At 36.8% G+C, this 13,889-nt stretch overlaps 1 protein-coding gene across 1 annotated transcript in view; it reads left to right on the top strand.

Annotated features, from left to right (window-relative positions):
• The first annotated feature begins 215 nt into the window (after positions 1-215).
• Positions 216-13,889, top strand: part of LOC140245054 (oxysterol-binding protein-related protein 6-like) — a 103,105-nt gene continuing 89,431 nt past the window's right edge. The window contains exon 1 of the mRNA XM_072324648.1: positions 216-316. Within this exon, the coding sequence (XP_072180749.1) occupies positions 245-316 (72 nt within the window). The 5' untranslated portion in view covers positions 216-244. The remainder of the gene's footprint in view (positions 317-13,889) is intronic.

Genomic DNA, 13,889 nt, shown 5'->3' with positions numbered 1-13,889 from the left:
ATTTCCTGTTTCAGGACACAGGTTCTGTACCAGTGTTCAGTTGGAGGATTGTTTTTGTTTGTTACATGGCAATACTGCAGCATACATGTAGGATAATGTTGCACTGACATTAGAACCGGTATCTGTAGAATAAAAGGCCTCTCTTGTTGACTCTCTCTTCCCTTCTCCTTCTCATTTCACCATGCAGATTCTAGGAATTATCTTTCTTCAATGACATCTTGATGTGCTTCCCGTTTCCATAGCGATGGAAGAAGTTGACATCAAAGAGAAGAGACAGCGTTTCCAGAGGCAAACACCGAGCACGGCACCCATCCAGGTATTGAAAGTTGATCTTCTTTGGGCCAGTGATGAAGATGATGGTGATCAGGATGAACTTGTGGAGATGATGATGATGATGATGATGATGATGATGAAAGTGGTGATAGTGGTGGTGATGAAGATGAAGATGATGATTAACATGATGATGATGATGAGTATGGTGATGATGATGATAAGGCAGATGAAAATTATGATTGCAATAATATGAATATTTAAGGAATGACAGTGGTGATTATCATGATGAAGATATAAAAATAGAATTGATGCAGTTAGTTGCTTAGATGATTTTGATGAATCATGATATTGTAGGTAGCAAAACTGATAAAGATAATGTCAATGAGAATGGGCAAGATGTTGATTGAGATGGTGATGATGGTTTAGGTGGTAAAGATGGTGGTAACAGTCGAAATGAATAAGGATGAGTTTTATAGGAAGAGCTGTGATATTGATGGAAACAAAGATTGTGAGGAAATTGTTGATAGTTTGGATGGTACACTTTAGTTGATAATGATACTGTATACGCCGTTATTTTCGCATACAGATATTTTTGCGAATGACGAGGTCATAGACATTTTCGCGAGGTGTTGTTTTCGCGAATTGACACCGATGCTTACGTTAATGCTCTATCAACAAAGTGCATGGAGACAATTTCGCGTGTTGTTAAATTCACGATCCAACTGCAATTCGCGAAATTCGCGAAAATTAAACCCTCGCGAAAATAACGGCGTATACAGTATTTGATGGTGGTGATAAAAATGGTGATGATGCTGTGCCCATAGTTTAAAATTCATCATTCATTTACAACCTGTAAATCTATGCATAAAAGTCTGTACTAGGAAGGCATTGATACTATTAAAAATGGAAATCATACCTTTAGAAGTGATAAAAAAAAGAAGACACATGTGTTTCAAGAGTGTGAAAATCCTCAGATTGCAGCAGAGAGAATACATTGATATATTTTTTATTTTTTATTGTTTCTTTTTGTTTCTGTACCTAGTTTTTTTCTGTTTAATAGTAGTAAACATCCATGCATAGTTGTGCCAACTGCATTTGAGAATTGAACATTCTTGTAGTAAAATTGGGCATGCAAAAACATTTGCTGGCTTTTGTAGTGCATGGATAAAGATACAAATGTGTACTTGAAAAGTGCTTGCTAAATTGCAGTTGGGATATGAATTTACAAGTTGGTTCAGCAAACCACAATATTTTTCATCTTAGCAAAATAATTTTATAGATAATCGCTTAGCTGCACATGGATCTATGCAAGATTAATCATCTCACTGTAGACATCTAATATAGCAGAGATCATAATCCATTGCAGTGTGGTTGTGTGTCAGGAATGGACTGGTAACATTTATCCATTATTAGGAATTTGCAATATTGTACACTTATGTATGTTGCAGGCAGTGGACTTGACTTCTCAGAGAAGTGACAGAGAATGGTGTGGAGTGTTATTGGTTTTGTGAAAAATGAGTCTCCACATTTTGAGTTGGCAGGTTTTTTTTTTTTTTTTAGCATTGTCAGACCTGTAGCAAGGAATAATGTAATGTATTTATATTGTAAATTCCCACCAAATGTGACTTTATGCATGACTGTGTGATATCTGTACAATGCTGGTACCTCAGGTTGACATATAATTGGACTATGGCACCATTTCACAATGTCAAACTACATGAAATTGGGGTTCTTGTGTGATTGCCTTGATGCAAAATGGCACTCCAACCTTTTATGGTTTGATCTGAACAAAATGGCATACTGTACATTATTGTATGTTGGCAAACATGGTAGCAATAAAGAGTAAAGTTTTACATGTACACAGTAAAGCAATGATCATGATTATCAGGGTGATTTGTGTTTTTTACTATACAATTTATATGATGTAAATGATGAATTGATCTGACAGGTGACAAGGAATATATGATAATTAATGACAATTATAAGGATGATGAGGAATGTGATGATGAGAATGGTGGATACAGCAATATCCAATATGATATAATTTTAGCTAAAGAAATTTTCAGTCATTAGCATCCTGTATTTAAGAGCTCTTAGTTTCAATTTACTCTTTAAAAGCAAGTCCTTTTGTTGTTTTTGTGTTTAATGTATGAGGTTGTACTCTTGATGTACACAATGCATTCTTTTTGGGCACGTGATTATGGAATAAGAATATTGGCCTTGCCATACAGTTGTCAGTTGGTATTAAATGATTAACACCAGGGTGGTATTCTTGTATCCAAGGCCCAATTTCACACCGCATGCTGTAGACTGTATACTATAGGCATACAACGTGGTCTGTCATTAAAGGCGTACCAGCAAGGACCTCCTTGTATACATTGTTCACATACACTGTACAGTACATCACACACGTTCCTGTCTGTAGGAAGATAAAGACTGGTGCACGACTCTAACTAATGGGAGACCAATGCTAATTTCAACCAGAGGTGTCAGCGTAGGCTGCAAACATCATGTACCTGATGGCTGCAAGTGCAATGACCTTGGAAATTAAAGGCCCCGCTGCACTTGTCTTCGTTTTCAGGTCATCTACCTTAAAGGAACATTGTACAGTTTCTGGGTTTTTTCACAATTTTTTATAAGAAATAATTCCACATTTTTTTTTTCTTTGATTTTACATTACTACATTGTGTAGGAAATGATGCTCACATCTTATGGGATTTTCAAGAAACAGCACATACAGTATAATTGTCGGCCAACAACTATGAAACCACAAAGTCATGTTTTTTGCCAGAACCCTACCTAATACATAAGAGGGAAAAATACACATATTATCATAGTTTTGCAAGCACTGCCTCAAATTCCAGTGGAAGCTCACATAAGCAATGCTGTTTTGGATCATTTCTAGAAACAGGACAGAGGCTAGAACAAGATTATGTTCCCACCACTTTTATCAGTGTTATTGAGTGACCTAATCTATAGCACAGTAAAAATTTATGAATTAATGACTGGTTAAAAATTGATTGTGACTTTAAACTAACTTGCTATGCATCTAGACTTCTTTTGTGCACTCAAGGAGAAATAGATTTTTTTTTTAATTCATTCTGGTGATTACGTAAAGCTATATATATATATATATATATATATATATATATATATATATATATATTTTTTTTTTTTTTTTTTTTGGGTGTGGTTTAAATATTTTTGTAGAATGTGCACTTGATATTTGTAGATTACACATGTATGTCCATGTTATGCATTCCTCAACACCATGTATTTGTCTCTATGTGGGCAGATATGTGAAGATACAGAACCTTGTTACAGTTGTACATAGTATGTATGTTGTAGATTGAGGGTGTAGGGCCTACATGTAGGTGGAGGTTAGTGATTGGGGGTGGACACGCTACATGTGGACTTGTATAGGGTGTTGACAGAACCCAGAGTGATTATACTACACAGACATAGATAGCATACTTTGAATTGTGTTTAACAAAAGAGATTGAAGTGTGTTACCACACGTTCCATCCGGCCTGTTTATGGCCCAGAGTAGTGAGCCCCGAAAATACAAACAATAAGGTTTACAGTGTACTTGTTAAGTGTAAAAAAGGGAAAAGATAGACTGTACTATTGATTAGAATTGTTGTTGTATAGTAGCCACTGGAATGTTTTGTCTTTTATTTGAAGCAAGCATGCATAAATGTAGGCAAGTATTCAGATTGTAATGTTGGCAATTCATTTCTAATGATAGTTGGGGATGATTGTGCAACTTGTACGTGTAGGTCTATTTCTCTGTCGCCACAGCCTTTGAACTACAAAGGATAATTGTCCCTATATACATTGTATACGTGTGTATTCAGCAAATGCAGAAAGATTACTGTTTTAGGAAAAACATGTGAATGTTTGATGATAATTGGACAATCTGTTCAAGAGTTACATGTGTAATAGGACAATCTGTTGTTTTATTCCATGTGCCACCCTCTTTCCTTCTGAAGTGTACAGTACGACACTTTGTGATGTTGCAGTTTTCAAATTTATCTGAAGGAAACTAGATCCTCTCATTCAAGAAGGATATAAGAATTAGACAATGTATTAAAGAAGAATTTAAAAGTGGTGTGAAATTCTTGTTCCCCAAAAGTGAAAGTGTGCATGTACATATTGTACACGTACCGGGTACATAGTTGGATGTCTGTGATTGTGTTGATTGTTGAACAAAATACATGTACAGTAGACACTGTATTTGTGTGATAGTCATATGGCGTTGAATGTTGGTGAAGTACCGGTACAATAGATAATTGTAGTGAGAATGAGTGAATGATTGAACATTTTTGATACTAATTATTCAAAGGCTTTGCTCATCATCGTTTGTGGATTTTTGTTGTCCCAAGCTGTGTGGATTTCATGCGTAACTCTGCATTCACCATTATGCATTCAAATCAGTCCTCCCTCTCAGATATTGCACAGAGTGTTCATGCCCCCAGCAAAGCAAACCTGCTGCTAACCCATTGCCTTCGTCGATCTCTGTATTGTCTCTCTTTGACCAAAGGAATCATAGGTTGAAGTGGGAGATTACCGTAGAGAACTTTCGTAGGTGGAAAGGGTAAGTTTTGAAGTCATCATTCTTTGTGCATGGATCGCTCGATGTGAAGCACCCTCACTCATCATGCCGTGATCCACCGTCCAATCGCATCTGAACATTGCATGTTCGTTTTTGTTCACACCTCCTACAAAATGTATATCATTATCCCCAGAGAGGGTTAGGGGGGAAAAAAAGATGTATGTATACCTCTTGCCATAATGTAAACATCCCCATCCTCACATGACAATTCAGTTCACCTGCGTAGAATGCTCTGCTGCATTTTGTTAGCTCTCACATTATAATATGGCTTAAAGACTGTCTCTTGACTATGCACTGTAAAACTACTTTATTGTATACTGTAGGTACAAATGTATTATAATAGAGGCACAGCACCCCTTATTGCGCTACATGTACATCTTGTACCTAACATAGAAAGATTTGAATACGATGTAAAAATGCAATCATCTCACGATAAAAACAAAATAGAAACAAACTTGTAACCAGTAATCAATTTTTCATGTCTCATTTCATGGTTTTCAGAATAGTCACAGACCACAGTTCATGCTGTGGATTCTATGGGGAGAGGCTGTTGTTACATTGTTGTTGTTGTTTTTCCAATGCATGATGACTCCCTAACCAAGCAAAGTTTTCTCAATCAGCCATCAGTGACACCATTTTCAAAATGATGCAAGGTCTATTTTTAGATTCAGTGCATCATATGACAGATACTGAAGCATCTAAAATACAACTACCAGCAAATATTTCCAGCTGTGCATTGAGGGCGACCTTTTACCATTGATGGAATCCCTCCCTGCAAAGCATCATGGGTAGGGAATTTTCAACTTGCACAAAGATTACATGTACAATAGTTAGTAACAGCATGAACATCCAAAGCTGCTGGAACAGGGCGGCCTGTTACCAGTTATGATAGTCTCTTCTTGCAAAGCATTATGGGAAGAGAGCTTTTTTCCCCCTCCCATCCCCCAACAGAAGACTACTAATTCACATATTAGGAAACAGAAAATGCTTTTCAAGCAAGATAATGGCAAAATGGAACATGAGAAAATCACTATTTTCTTGCTTTCCTGCCAAGTTTTATTACTCCTTAACTTAAATATGAAACCTGTATTTATGCCAAGGCCATTACACTGTAATTAAAATATGGAAATCTGGCTGTAATTCTAGAAAGTTTTTTTTTTTTTAAATTAAAGTGTGTGTGTAGTGTTCATTTTGAAAAAAAAATTGCTTCATGTGTTAAAACCAGTTTTGCTTGCTTTAAAAAATGATGACTGTGTGTTTCGTATAAGTCTTGTCTGTCACATAATTTGTTAAATTAGTGTTGTGTTTGTAATTTAGCCACTTGATGCAAACCTGCAGAAGTGTTTATTGATAATGCTCTACAGTCAGCAAATGCTTGATAATTTTACTTTATTAGATGATTTTTGTTCTGTGTTTTAAAGTGTATATATGTGTGAATGCATTCTCCTCCCATAATATGGCATGTGATTTGTGAATATTTAGCTTTTGAATTATAGATTGCATTATATTTCTACTCATCCATGTTGCTAATTTGAAGCAGTTATCAAAAACATTATTGCATCATTCAGATTGCTTGTATCCCTATTCCCTTTCCTTCATATTACAACTATTTATTGGCGGTCAACATGGCAGTTCAGAGACTGGATGTATCCCACATTTATTCTGCATGTACACTGTGTGAGTGTTTACTTCAATATGAAGGTCATCCACATTTTTACCAGACACATGATTGTAAAGAAACTTTTATTTTCATGTGGACCACTAATATCTTAAACCTGACACAAATCAGTCTCTTGAGATGAATACAGACCACTTTTATTGATACAGTATAAAGATCCCAATTACATACACAGCGAGTGAAATAAATGTGATTCTGATTATGTCACTTTCCTTCTTCATTTGTGTGAAACATTCAAATAAATGTTAGAATTTGCAATGCTCTCATTTCATTATTGACCACTTGGAAGATATGTATCCAGGAAAAACAAATTAAAGCGCCTTCTAATTCCATGAAAAAAAAAAAAAAAAAGTTTCAGCTGCTGAGCTCCGGAAGATATGTATCCAGGAAAAACAAATTAAAGCACCTTCTAATTCCATGAAAAAAAAAAGAAAAAAGTTTCAGCTGCTGAGCTCCAGTATGTCTTTAACAGCCATTTCTTTTGCAAAGAAAACATTTTCTGTGGGCCAGAATACAAAGGAGCTTAAAAATGTATATAATATACCAATAGTTTGCACTTTCCTTTCTCATGTTACAATGTATATTCCACTGCATGTTGTCCCACCTGGGCCCCGTTGCAAGAAAGTTGCAATCAATTGCAAATAATTGCTAATTTTGAAGCAACCATTCTGATTGGCTCAGGGTCTGCCCTATTAAGAAGACATGCATGCAACAATGATTTTGATTGGCCAGCGACAATCAGTTGCAAGTTGCGTTTAAACGCAAAGTTTCGAGTAACGGGGCCCTGATCACCATTGTCCACCACTTTGATGAGCTACAAAACCACCATTCATTCACCAGCATCCATTCCTGTCCATGTGCATGTACGTGCATCATATGTTTAGATTCAAATTTTGTATTTTAACTGTCAAGTATGTCTGTTGCATTGTCTTCGTTTTCACTGCTAGTCCTAAACAACTGTCCTTATTGTATGATAAAAGACATTCAGAGGGTATGAAACAGCTCACATGTATTACAGGACTCATACTAGTATAATTTAGCACCAGTCTTTAGCAATTGCTCAGAATCCCTGAGCTCAAAGTTGAGTATAGTGTACATAAGTTTTGGGATGTACATATGCAATTACACAACACCGAATGAAAATTCTTGCTAACTCATTTGTCAACTGGTGATTGATTATGTGACATTTGCCATAAGTCCATAAAATTAGCATGCGATATCATAATTACAAGTGCCATGAGCAGTTTGGACAGTGCATGATGATGTCATCTGCAATATGGTGCTTTAAAAGACCAAGTGTGACAGTTTTTTTATTTACCTTGCCCCAGGAAAGGATTTTTGTTTTCCAGAGGCCATGGCTTTGACCATGTCCACTTCAGTGCATGGTGTTGTACATACATGTGTAAGACAATTATGTAGTGAATGGTCTTTATTCATGCATTGAGATATTAAGATTTTGCATTCTGCATTTAAGTTGAGATGTAGTATTCAATACTGCATTGCCTCACTGAACAGAGCATGTCATCTTTCACCTAATGTGAAATATTGTACCAGTGGTATTGAGTTGAATGCACTGTTTGTCATACCCAGTACAACTGTTCACTTTTAGATACGATATACTACGTGTACATGTAGGTTGTACAAAGTATTGACATTTTGCAGTGTACCGTCTTGCAATTGCAATTTTATTGTATTTTTTATCTTATGTCTGACATTCTCAGTATTTCACACAAGAGTGTGTATGATATTACATACAAGGACTACTGTACGTGTACTCTGACATGTTGCATTGAATATCTCCTGAACTGATTTTTTCTTTTTTCTTTTTTTTTAAAGTATAGAGTACTTTCTATTGATTTAAAAACTCATCCTCCACTGCTGGAGGAAAAAACAATCTGTTATAACATTGCACTTTGGATAATTAATGCTATAATGTTCTACTTAAAGTCAAATCTGCTAAATTCATTCTCTGCAGCCATGCTTTGATGCCACTGCTCTCATTCAATGCATCTGAACTCTTTTTTCAGAAAATAAACCACTAGATGTGTTTTTGCTATTGGAGTATGACCTTGTTCGAGTGTGTATTTAGATACTTGTTTTTCTTTAAATACACGACAGGTTCCATGCGATTTGACTAGAAACCTGCTGTGTGAGTAAATAGGCTTACACACCAAAGCATGATAAACCCAGGAAGGAAGGACTTCTACAGACAAGACTTGTTTTTAATAGGGAATCAGTCTTGGTTCTTCTTCTATTGATTTGATCTTAGTTTGCAGCCTACCGCAGTACATTTGAAAACCGTGCCTTGGGTAGGCCTGCAAGAATAGAATTGTGCGCCAACGAATATGTGAACTAGAGCGTACGCCCTACGGTTATGGTCAAGTGCAGTTGTGCATGACTCCTTGGCTGTGTGTGTGCTGCATTTATGCTGGGTTTTATAAGCCAAAGGCAGTCATACATGATCAAGATGTACCTACAATGCTGGGGGTCCAGCTTAGCAATTAACCTTCACACCAAGTTAGGGCAATCGTAAACTGACAGTAATGTATTCAGTGTTCCCTGTAAGCTTTGTGCAGATAGGAACTCTCATTTCCTATACTATGTACATGTAAATGCAGACAAGTAAACAAATTGCATGTGTACATATGACCTTGGCGACTTCCATGCATTTGTAATATTGGTTGCAATAACTTGCCTAGCCATCTACATGGCATTCAATTCAAAGTCTCCCCAAACTCAGGCTTGACATACCCACTCAGGTTTAATACAACAATGTAAATATCATACTTGACTGGAATTTCTACTGTATACCAAAGAGAAGGTGGAATACTACTTGTGCTACATGTAGATCCCTTTTCATTAGCATTAAATTTCAGAAAGTCTGGTGCTGATGTGAAGAAAGAGGAGGCCAATTTAATAGTGATTTTAAGTTTGGTGCTAGTGCTGGTGTTAGTGCTACCATCTTTTAAGGACAAGTTCACCTTCATAGACATATGGGTTGAGTGAATGCAGCAATATTAGTAGAACACATCAGTGAGAGTTTGAGCAAAATCGGACAATCCGTTAAAAAGTTATGAATTTTTGAAGTTTCTGCTCAGTCACGGCTGGATGAAAAGACTACTATAGCTTGTGATGTCACATGAGTACAACGATATAAAGAAAGAATAAAGAAAATTCAACATATTTCCATTTTTCTCGCATAACAAAAGAACACTCGACTTCTCTCTTTCAGAAGGCAGGGGGAATAATATTACCCTTAACATACGTCAGTAACAAGTCGAAGAAATGTGCACTTTATTCAAAAAGTAAAGTTTTGTGAATTCTTTTTTTATTTTCCTTATATAGTTGTACGCATGTGACATCATACACTGTACATTGTAGTAGTCTTCTCTTCCAGCAGTGACTGCGCAGATACTTAAAATACTCGTAACTTTTGAACGGATTGTCCAATTTTCCTCAAACTTTCACTGATGTGTTCTACTAATATTGCTGCATTATCTCAATCCTTACGTATATGAAGGTGGACTTGTCCTTTAAATTAGCAGCAGTTAGGCATCAGCAGTAATCCCCAACCTGAAATCAGTTGGTGTTAACAGGTCTAATACCTCAACATTATAACATTTATTACTGTAGTTCAGTAGCTTGTGTTGGGCCCTATGTTGAGGGTCCTCTGCTAAACTCAGATTCACAGTTTGTTTGTTTGTTTGTTGGTATTTATTTTCGAATCATGTATAAAAAAGCACATACAAAACATAGAATATCAAAATCATGTACATCAAAGTAATACGGAGGATAGCTTAAATTTAGTGATATTTTCAGAATAACCCTGTTCTTCCTTGGGGTCCTTAAAGTACAGAATAAGCTTAAAAACTGTTCAAGATGGGTATTTGCTTTTTCCCATTTGGCTAACACTAGCCCATAAAGCTAATCAAGTTTAGTAATTTACAGTTTGATATTGACCAAGTGTTTGGTTACTATGCATATTTAAGGGTTGAGACCCAAAACATTGCGATGCCTTTGAAATCTCTCCCCATGAACCATAGTGTTATGCAATTACACTAATAGAGATGGTATTGTTAATCTGTTTTTTAAAGCAAATGCAAGATTTGATTTTGGAGAGCTTTAGGATTTAATGTTATTTTGATCCCTCGCCTTCATCATGTATCCAAAAACATGTATCCAAAAACAAGGATTTCTGGTTGAATCTTGTCTTTAATATTTGACATTTTGAAGCCTGGTGTATTCACTCTTCTTGTGCAATTCCAGTGGAATCCCACAGACTTGGCGGTGATGTGAAGATGACATACACTAGGTGTGGGATCAGTGGTATGTTTGTATCACTTGCGTTAAAATCTGACCGTCGTTGTTGGAGCTCAATTTAACGCAGTTGTATGTAAGGAATAGCACCGGCGGCAGCACTTAAAAAGTACTCGAACCACACTGGAAACCAAGCACAGGATATGAAGGCGTGAGAACAAAACAGAGTTAAAGGGAAACATCACTCGGTATTCAAGTTGGCTTCAATTGGAAGAGTGAAAGGAACTCATTGTTTTAATTGCTCGCAAAAATGGCTGCTGGGGAATTTAAAATGCCCATGTTTGAAATTCCTTTGACGACAAGGATCTGCGTTTTATATCTTTTCGTAAATCATACATATCATTTTGTTTGGGTATTACCTGTTGTAGTATAATACGGTTTGGTACCTTTGAAACAGTTTTATATTTATATAGCTGAAATATAAGATATTTGTCATATCTGTATATATACGAAATGAATAAATTGTGAAAGCATGGCATCAATTTGCTGATTTGAATATTCATAATGACTGGTCAAGAAGTGTTGTCCGAAAAATGTTGAAATTTCAAAATGTCATAACTTCCTTTAATATTTCCTATCCGATTTTGATTATTTTTGCATTGTTCTACAGGGAATGTTTTTCTCTTTCTTACAAATTTTATAAAATTTTGGAGTGGATTTCTTATCTAACAAAGCTTACCATTTGGATTGTTTCATTAACTTTACTTGAATTCAAGTCATTTTGAACATGGGATGGGCTTTTACAGTAAGGAACTGCAGTGGTATGAACATGGAGTATGATATAGGCATTTGATAATTTGCATTGTGGGATATGATGCGTGGCCGCTTACTAATATGCAATTTCATTATTAAGATCTAGATATGAAACTTATACAAATGTACTCTGTTGGGTTTGTATTCAGAATTAATATAGTTCTGATCCTACAGGGAAGTGACTGTAAAGAGAAATGTGATTCACATTATTGTCTCGTTCTAAATGTAGATCAGTTGTGGCTACACAGTTAATGTGAGTATACAGGTTCTCTTTTTGAATTGCAACTTGAAATTCAAGAGTGAGGTTATTACAACATGAAGTTTGAAAGTGCGGTTTCGTCTGAACAGGGCTATTATTGAGGATGTGTGTGTGTCGCTGTTGAATTGATCACATGAGTGCAAATCTCCTTGAGTCATCAATCAGGCTAAACAGCTGTGTCCTGGAAAGTTCCTGGTTTTGATTGGCCGCATTGCGCATTGGCATCAATCTGAGACAGGGCAGCTGGAGGAGAAAAAGATCAGCAAAGTGCTGCAGATTTGTGAGATAGAACATCCTTCAGCTGTTCATTCCGTAGCGCTTTAGGAGATAGTCGGGATGTGACCCTCGTATGTGAAGATTGAGAGATATAAATGTTGCTGGTACAGATGGTGTGTTTCTGTATAAGTGTAGGTTGTGTGCATTGATACTCTTCATTCGTTGACTCGATACAGAAAGAAGGATGTGCATGGACTTTGAGTACAGAGTTGATATGTGCAGTCCATGTATAGAGCTAAATACTTGCACATAGCAAAATATTATATGTGGTTATGTATATGCAGCCATTTACAGAAATTAACATTTATAATGGAAGTACATAATACACAAGAACACATAGCTATATATTTATTGCCGTGGATTATACAGAAGATCAGTTGGTAAAAGTTACTCTATTACTTGTAACTTGGTAAGTCATACTTCAAGAAGGCTATTCATGTGCCGAAGATTCAAAAATTACTGTGAATCTTAGCTTGAGAAAACAGGCAGTTAACAATGATCATCATTGATGTAGTAAGCAAGTGATGGAAAATTTCCTTTCACGGAATGTTAACAAACTGTCAAAGAGCAGTGAGAAAGAGCAGCGCAACCATTCTTTATTTCATTTCCAGAAGAAAAAAAAATCTTCAGTGAAAGTCATATCAGTAGATCAGATTTCATTTCCAGAAGCAAACAAACAAACAAACAAATCAATAGATCAGATTTCTGAGGATTACCATATCAACATTTCTGTCACATCATCTTTGGTCAGATTCTGATGCAATATAGTGCAGCCAAAGGTATCAAGGACCAATGGTACGGGATATACAAACTACAGTGTATGTACATGTAGATCCCATGATGATAGTCTGTGAGTAAAGCTATGCGGATCTGTTCGTAAATCCACATATAATTTTGTTTGCTCCTTGATCTGTTTTTGAACATCCGGGAATATCGGTGTCGTAAAAGTATGTCTGACCCTACTCATGCACTATGACAAACGTGAATGCTTTAATACTATAGCCCTTTTTACACTTGTGTTTCTTAACCCAGGACTATCGTTAGTCCCGTACCAATTTTTTCAGCTTTTTACACTGGCCAATTAGTCCAGTACTATCTCTTGTCTGGGGCTAAGGAGAAAACTGACCTTTTTACACTGGTATTTCTTAGCCCCGGACTTTCCAAACCACATGAATATTCATGATTACGCTGTGCACTGTACACGTACACGCACGCACCGGCAGCACTTGATTGTCTCATTTCTGATTGGTCAGTGGGGGTCGGACTTCGTCTCCGGCGCTTAGCCCCGGATTATTTTTTCGTTCTGTTTACACTCACTTGCTTGGCACCGCAATTGCGGTGCTAACCCTGCTATTTTACAGGGCCAGATAGTACGGGATTATCGGTGGGGCTAGCCCACTTTGGCAAAAACGAGTGTAATCAAAAAGTGGGCTAAGGATAGTCCCGTACCAACGGGGGGCTAAGGCCCCCCCCCCCCCCTTAGCCCCACCATTGGTACGGGACTAAGCAAAAATTTACAAGTGTAAAAAGCCCTTATATATCCACACAGGCAGGCATTCTTGTTCAATCAGCAAACAGCATCTGTCAGGAAGCAAGCAAGCCTTCCCCGGCTTTGTGCTCACAAATGGGGGGAGGGAAGGGGGAGAGAATGAGGATGCATTGACACAAGGGATCAGTATTGTCGGCATGGTAACCAGGACCCACTGATGCCATCCCCC

Source organism: Diadema setosum, chromosome 22 (genome assembly GCF_964275005.1).
Source record: "Diadema setosum chromosome 22, eeDiaSeto1, whole genome shotgun sequence".
Taxonomy (NCBI): domain Eukaryota; kingdom Metazoa; phylum Echinodermata; class Echinoidea; order Diadematoida; family Diadematidae; genus Diadema; species Diadema setosum.
The sequence above is the reverse complement of the archived record's forward strand: the minus strand, read 5'-3'. Positions and strand labels throughout refer to the sequence as shown.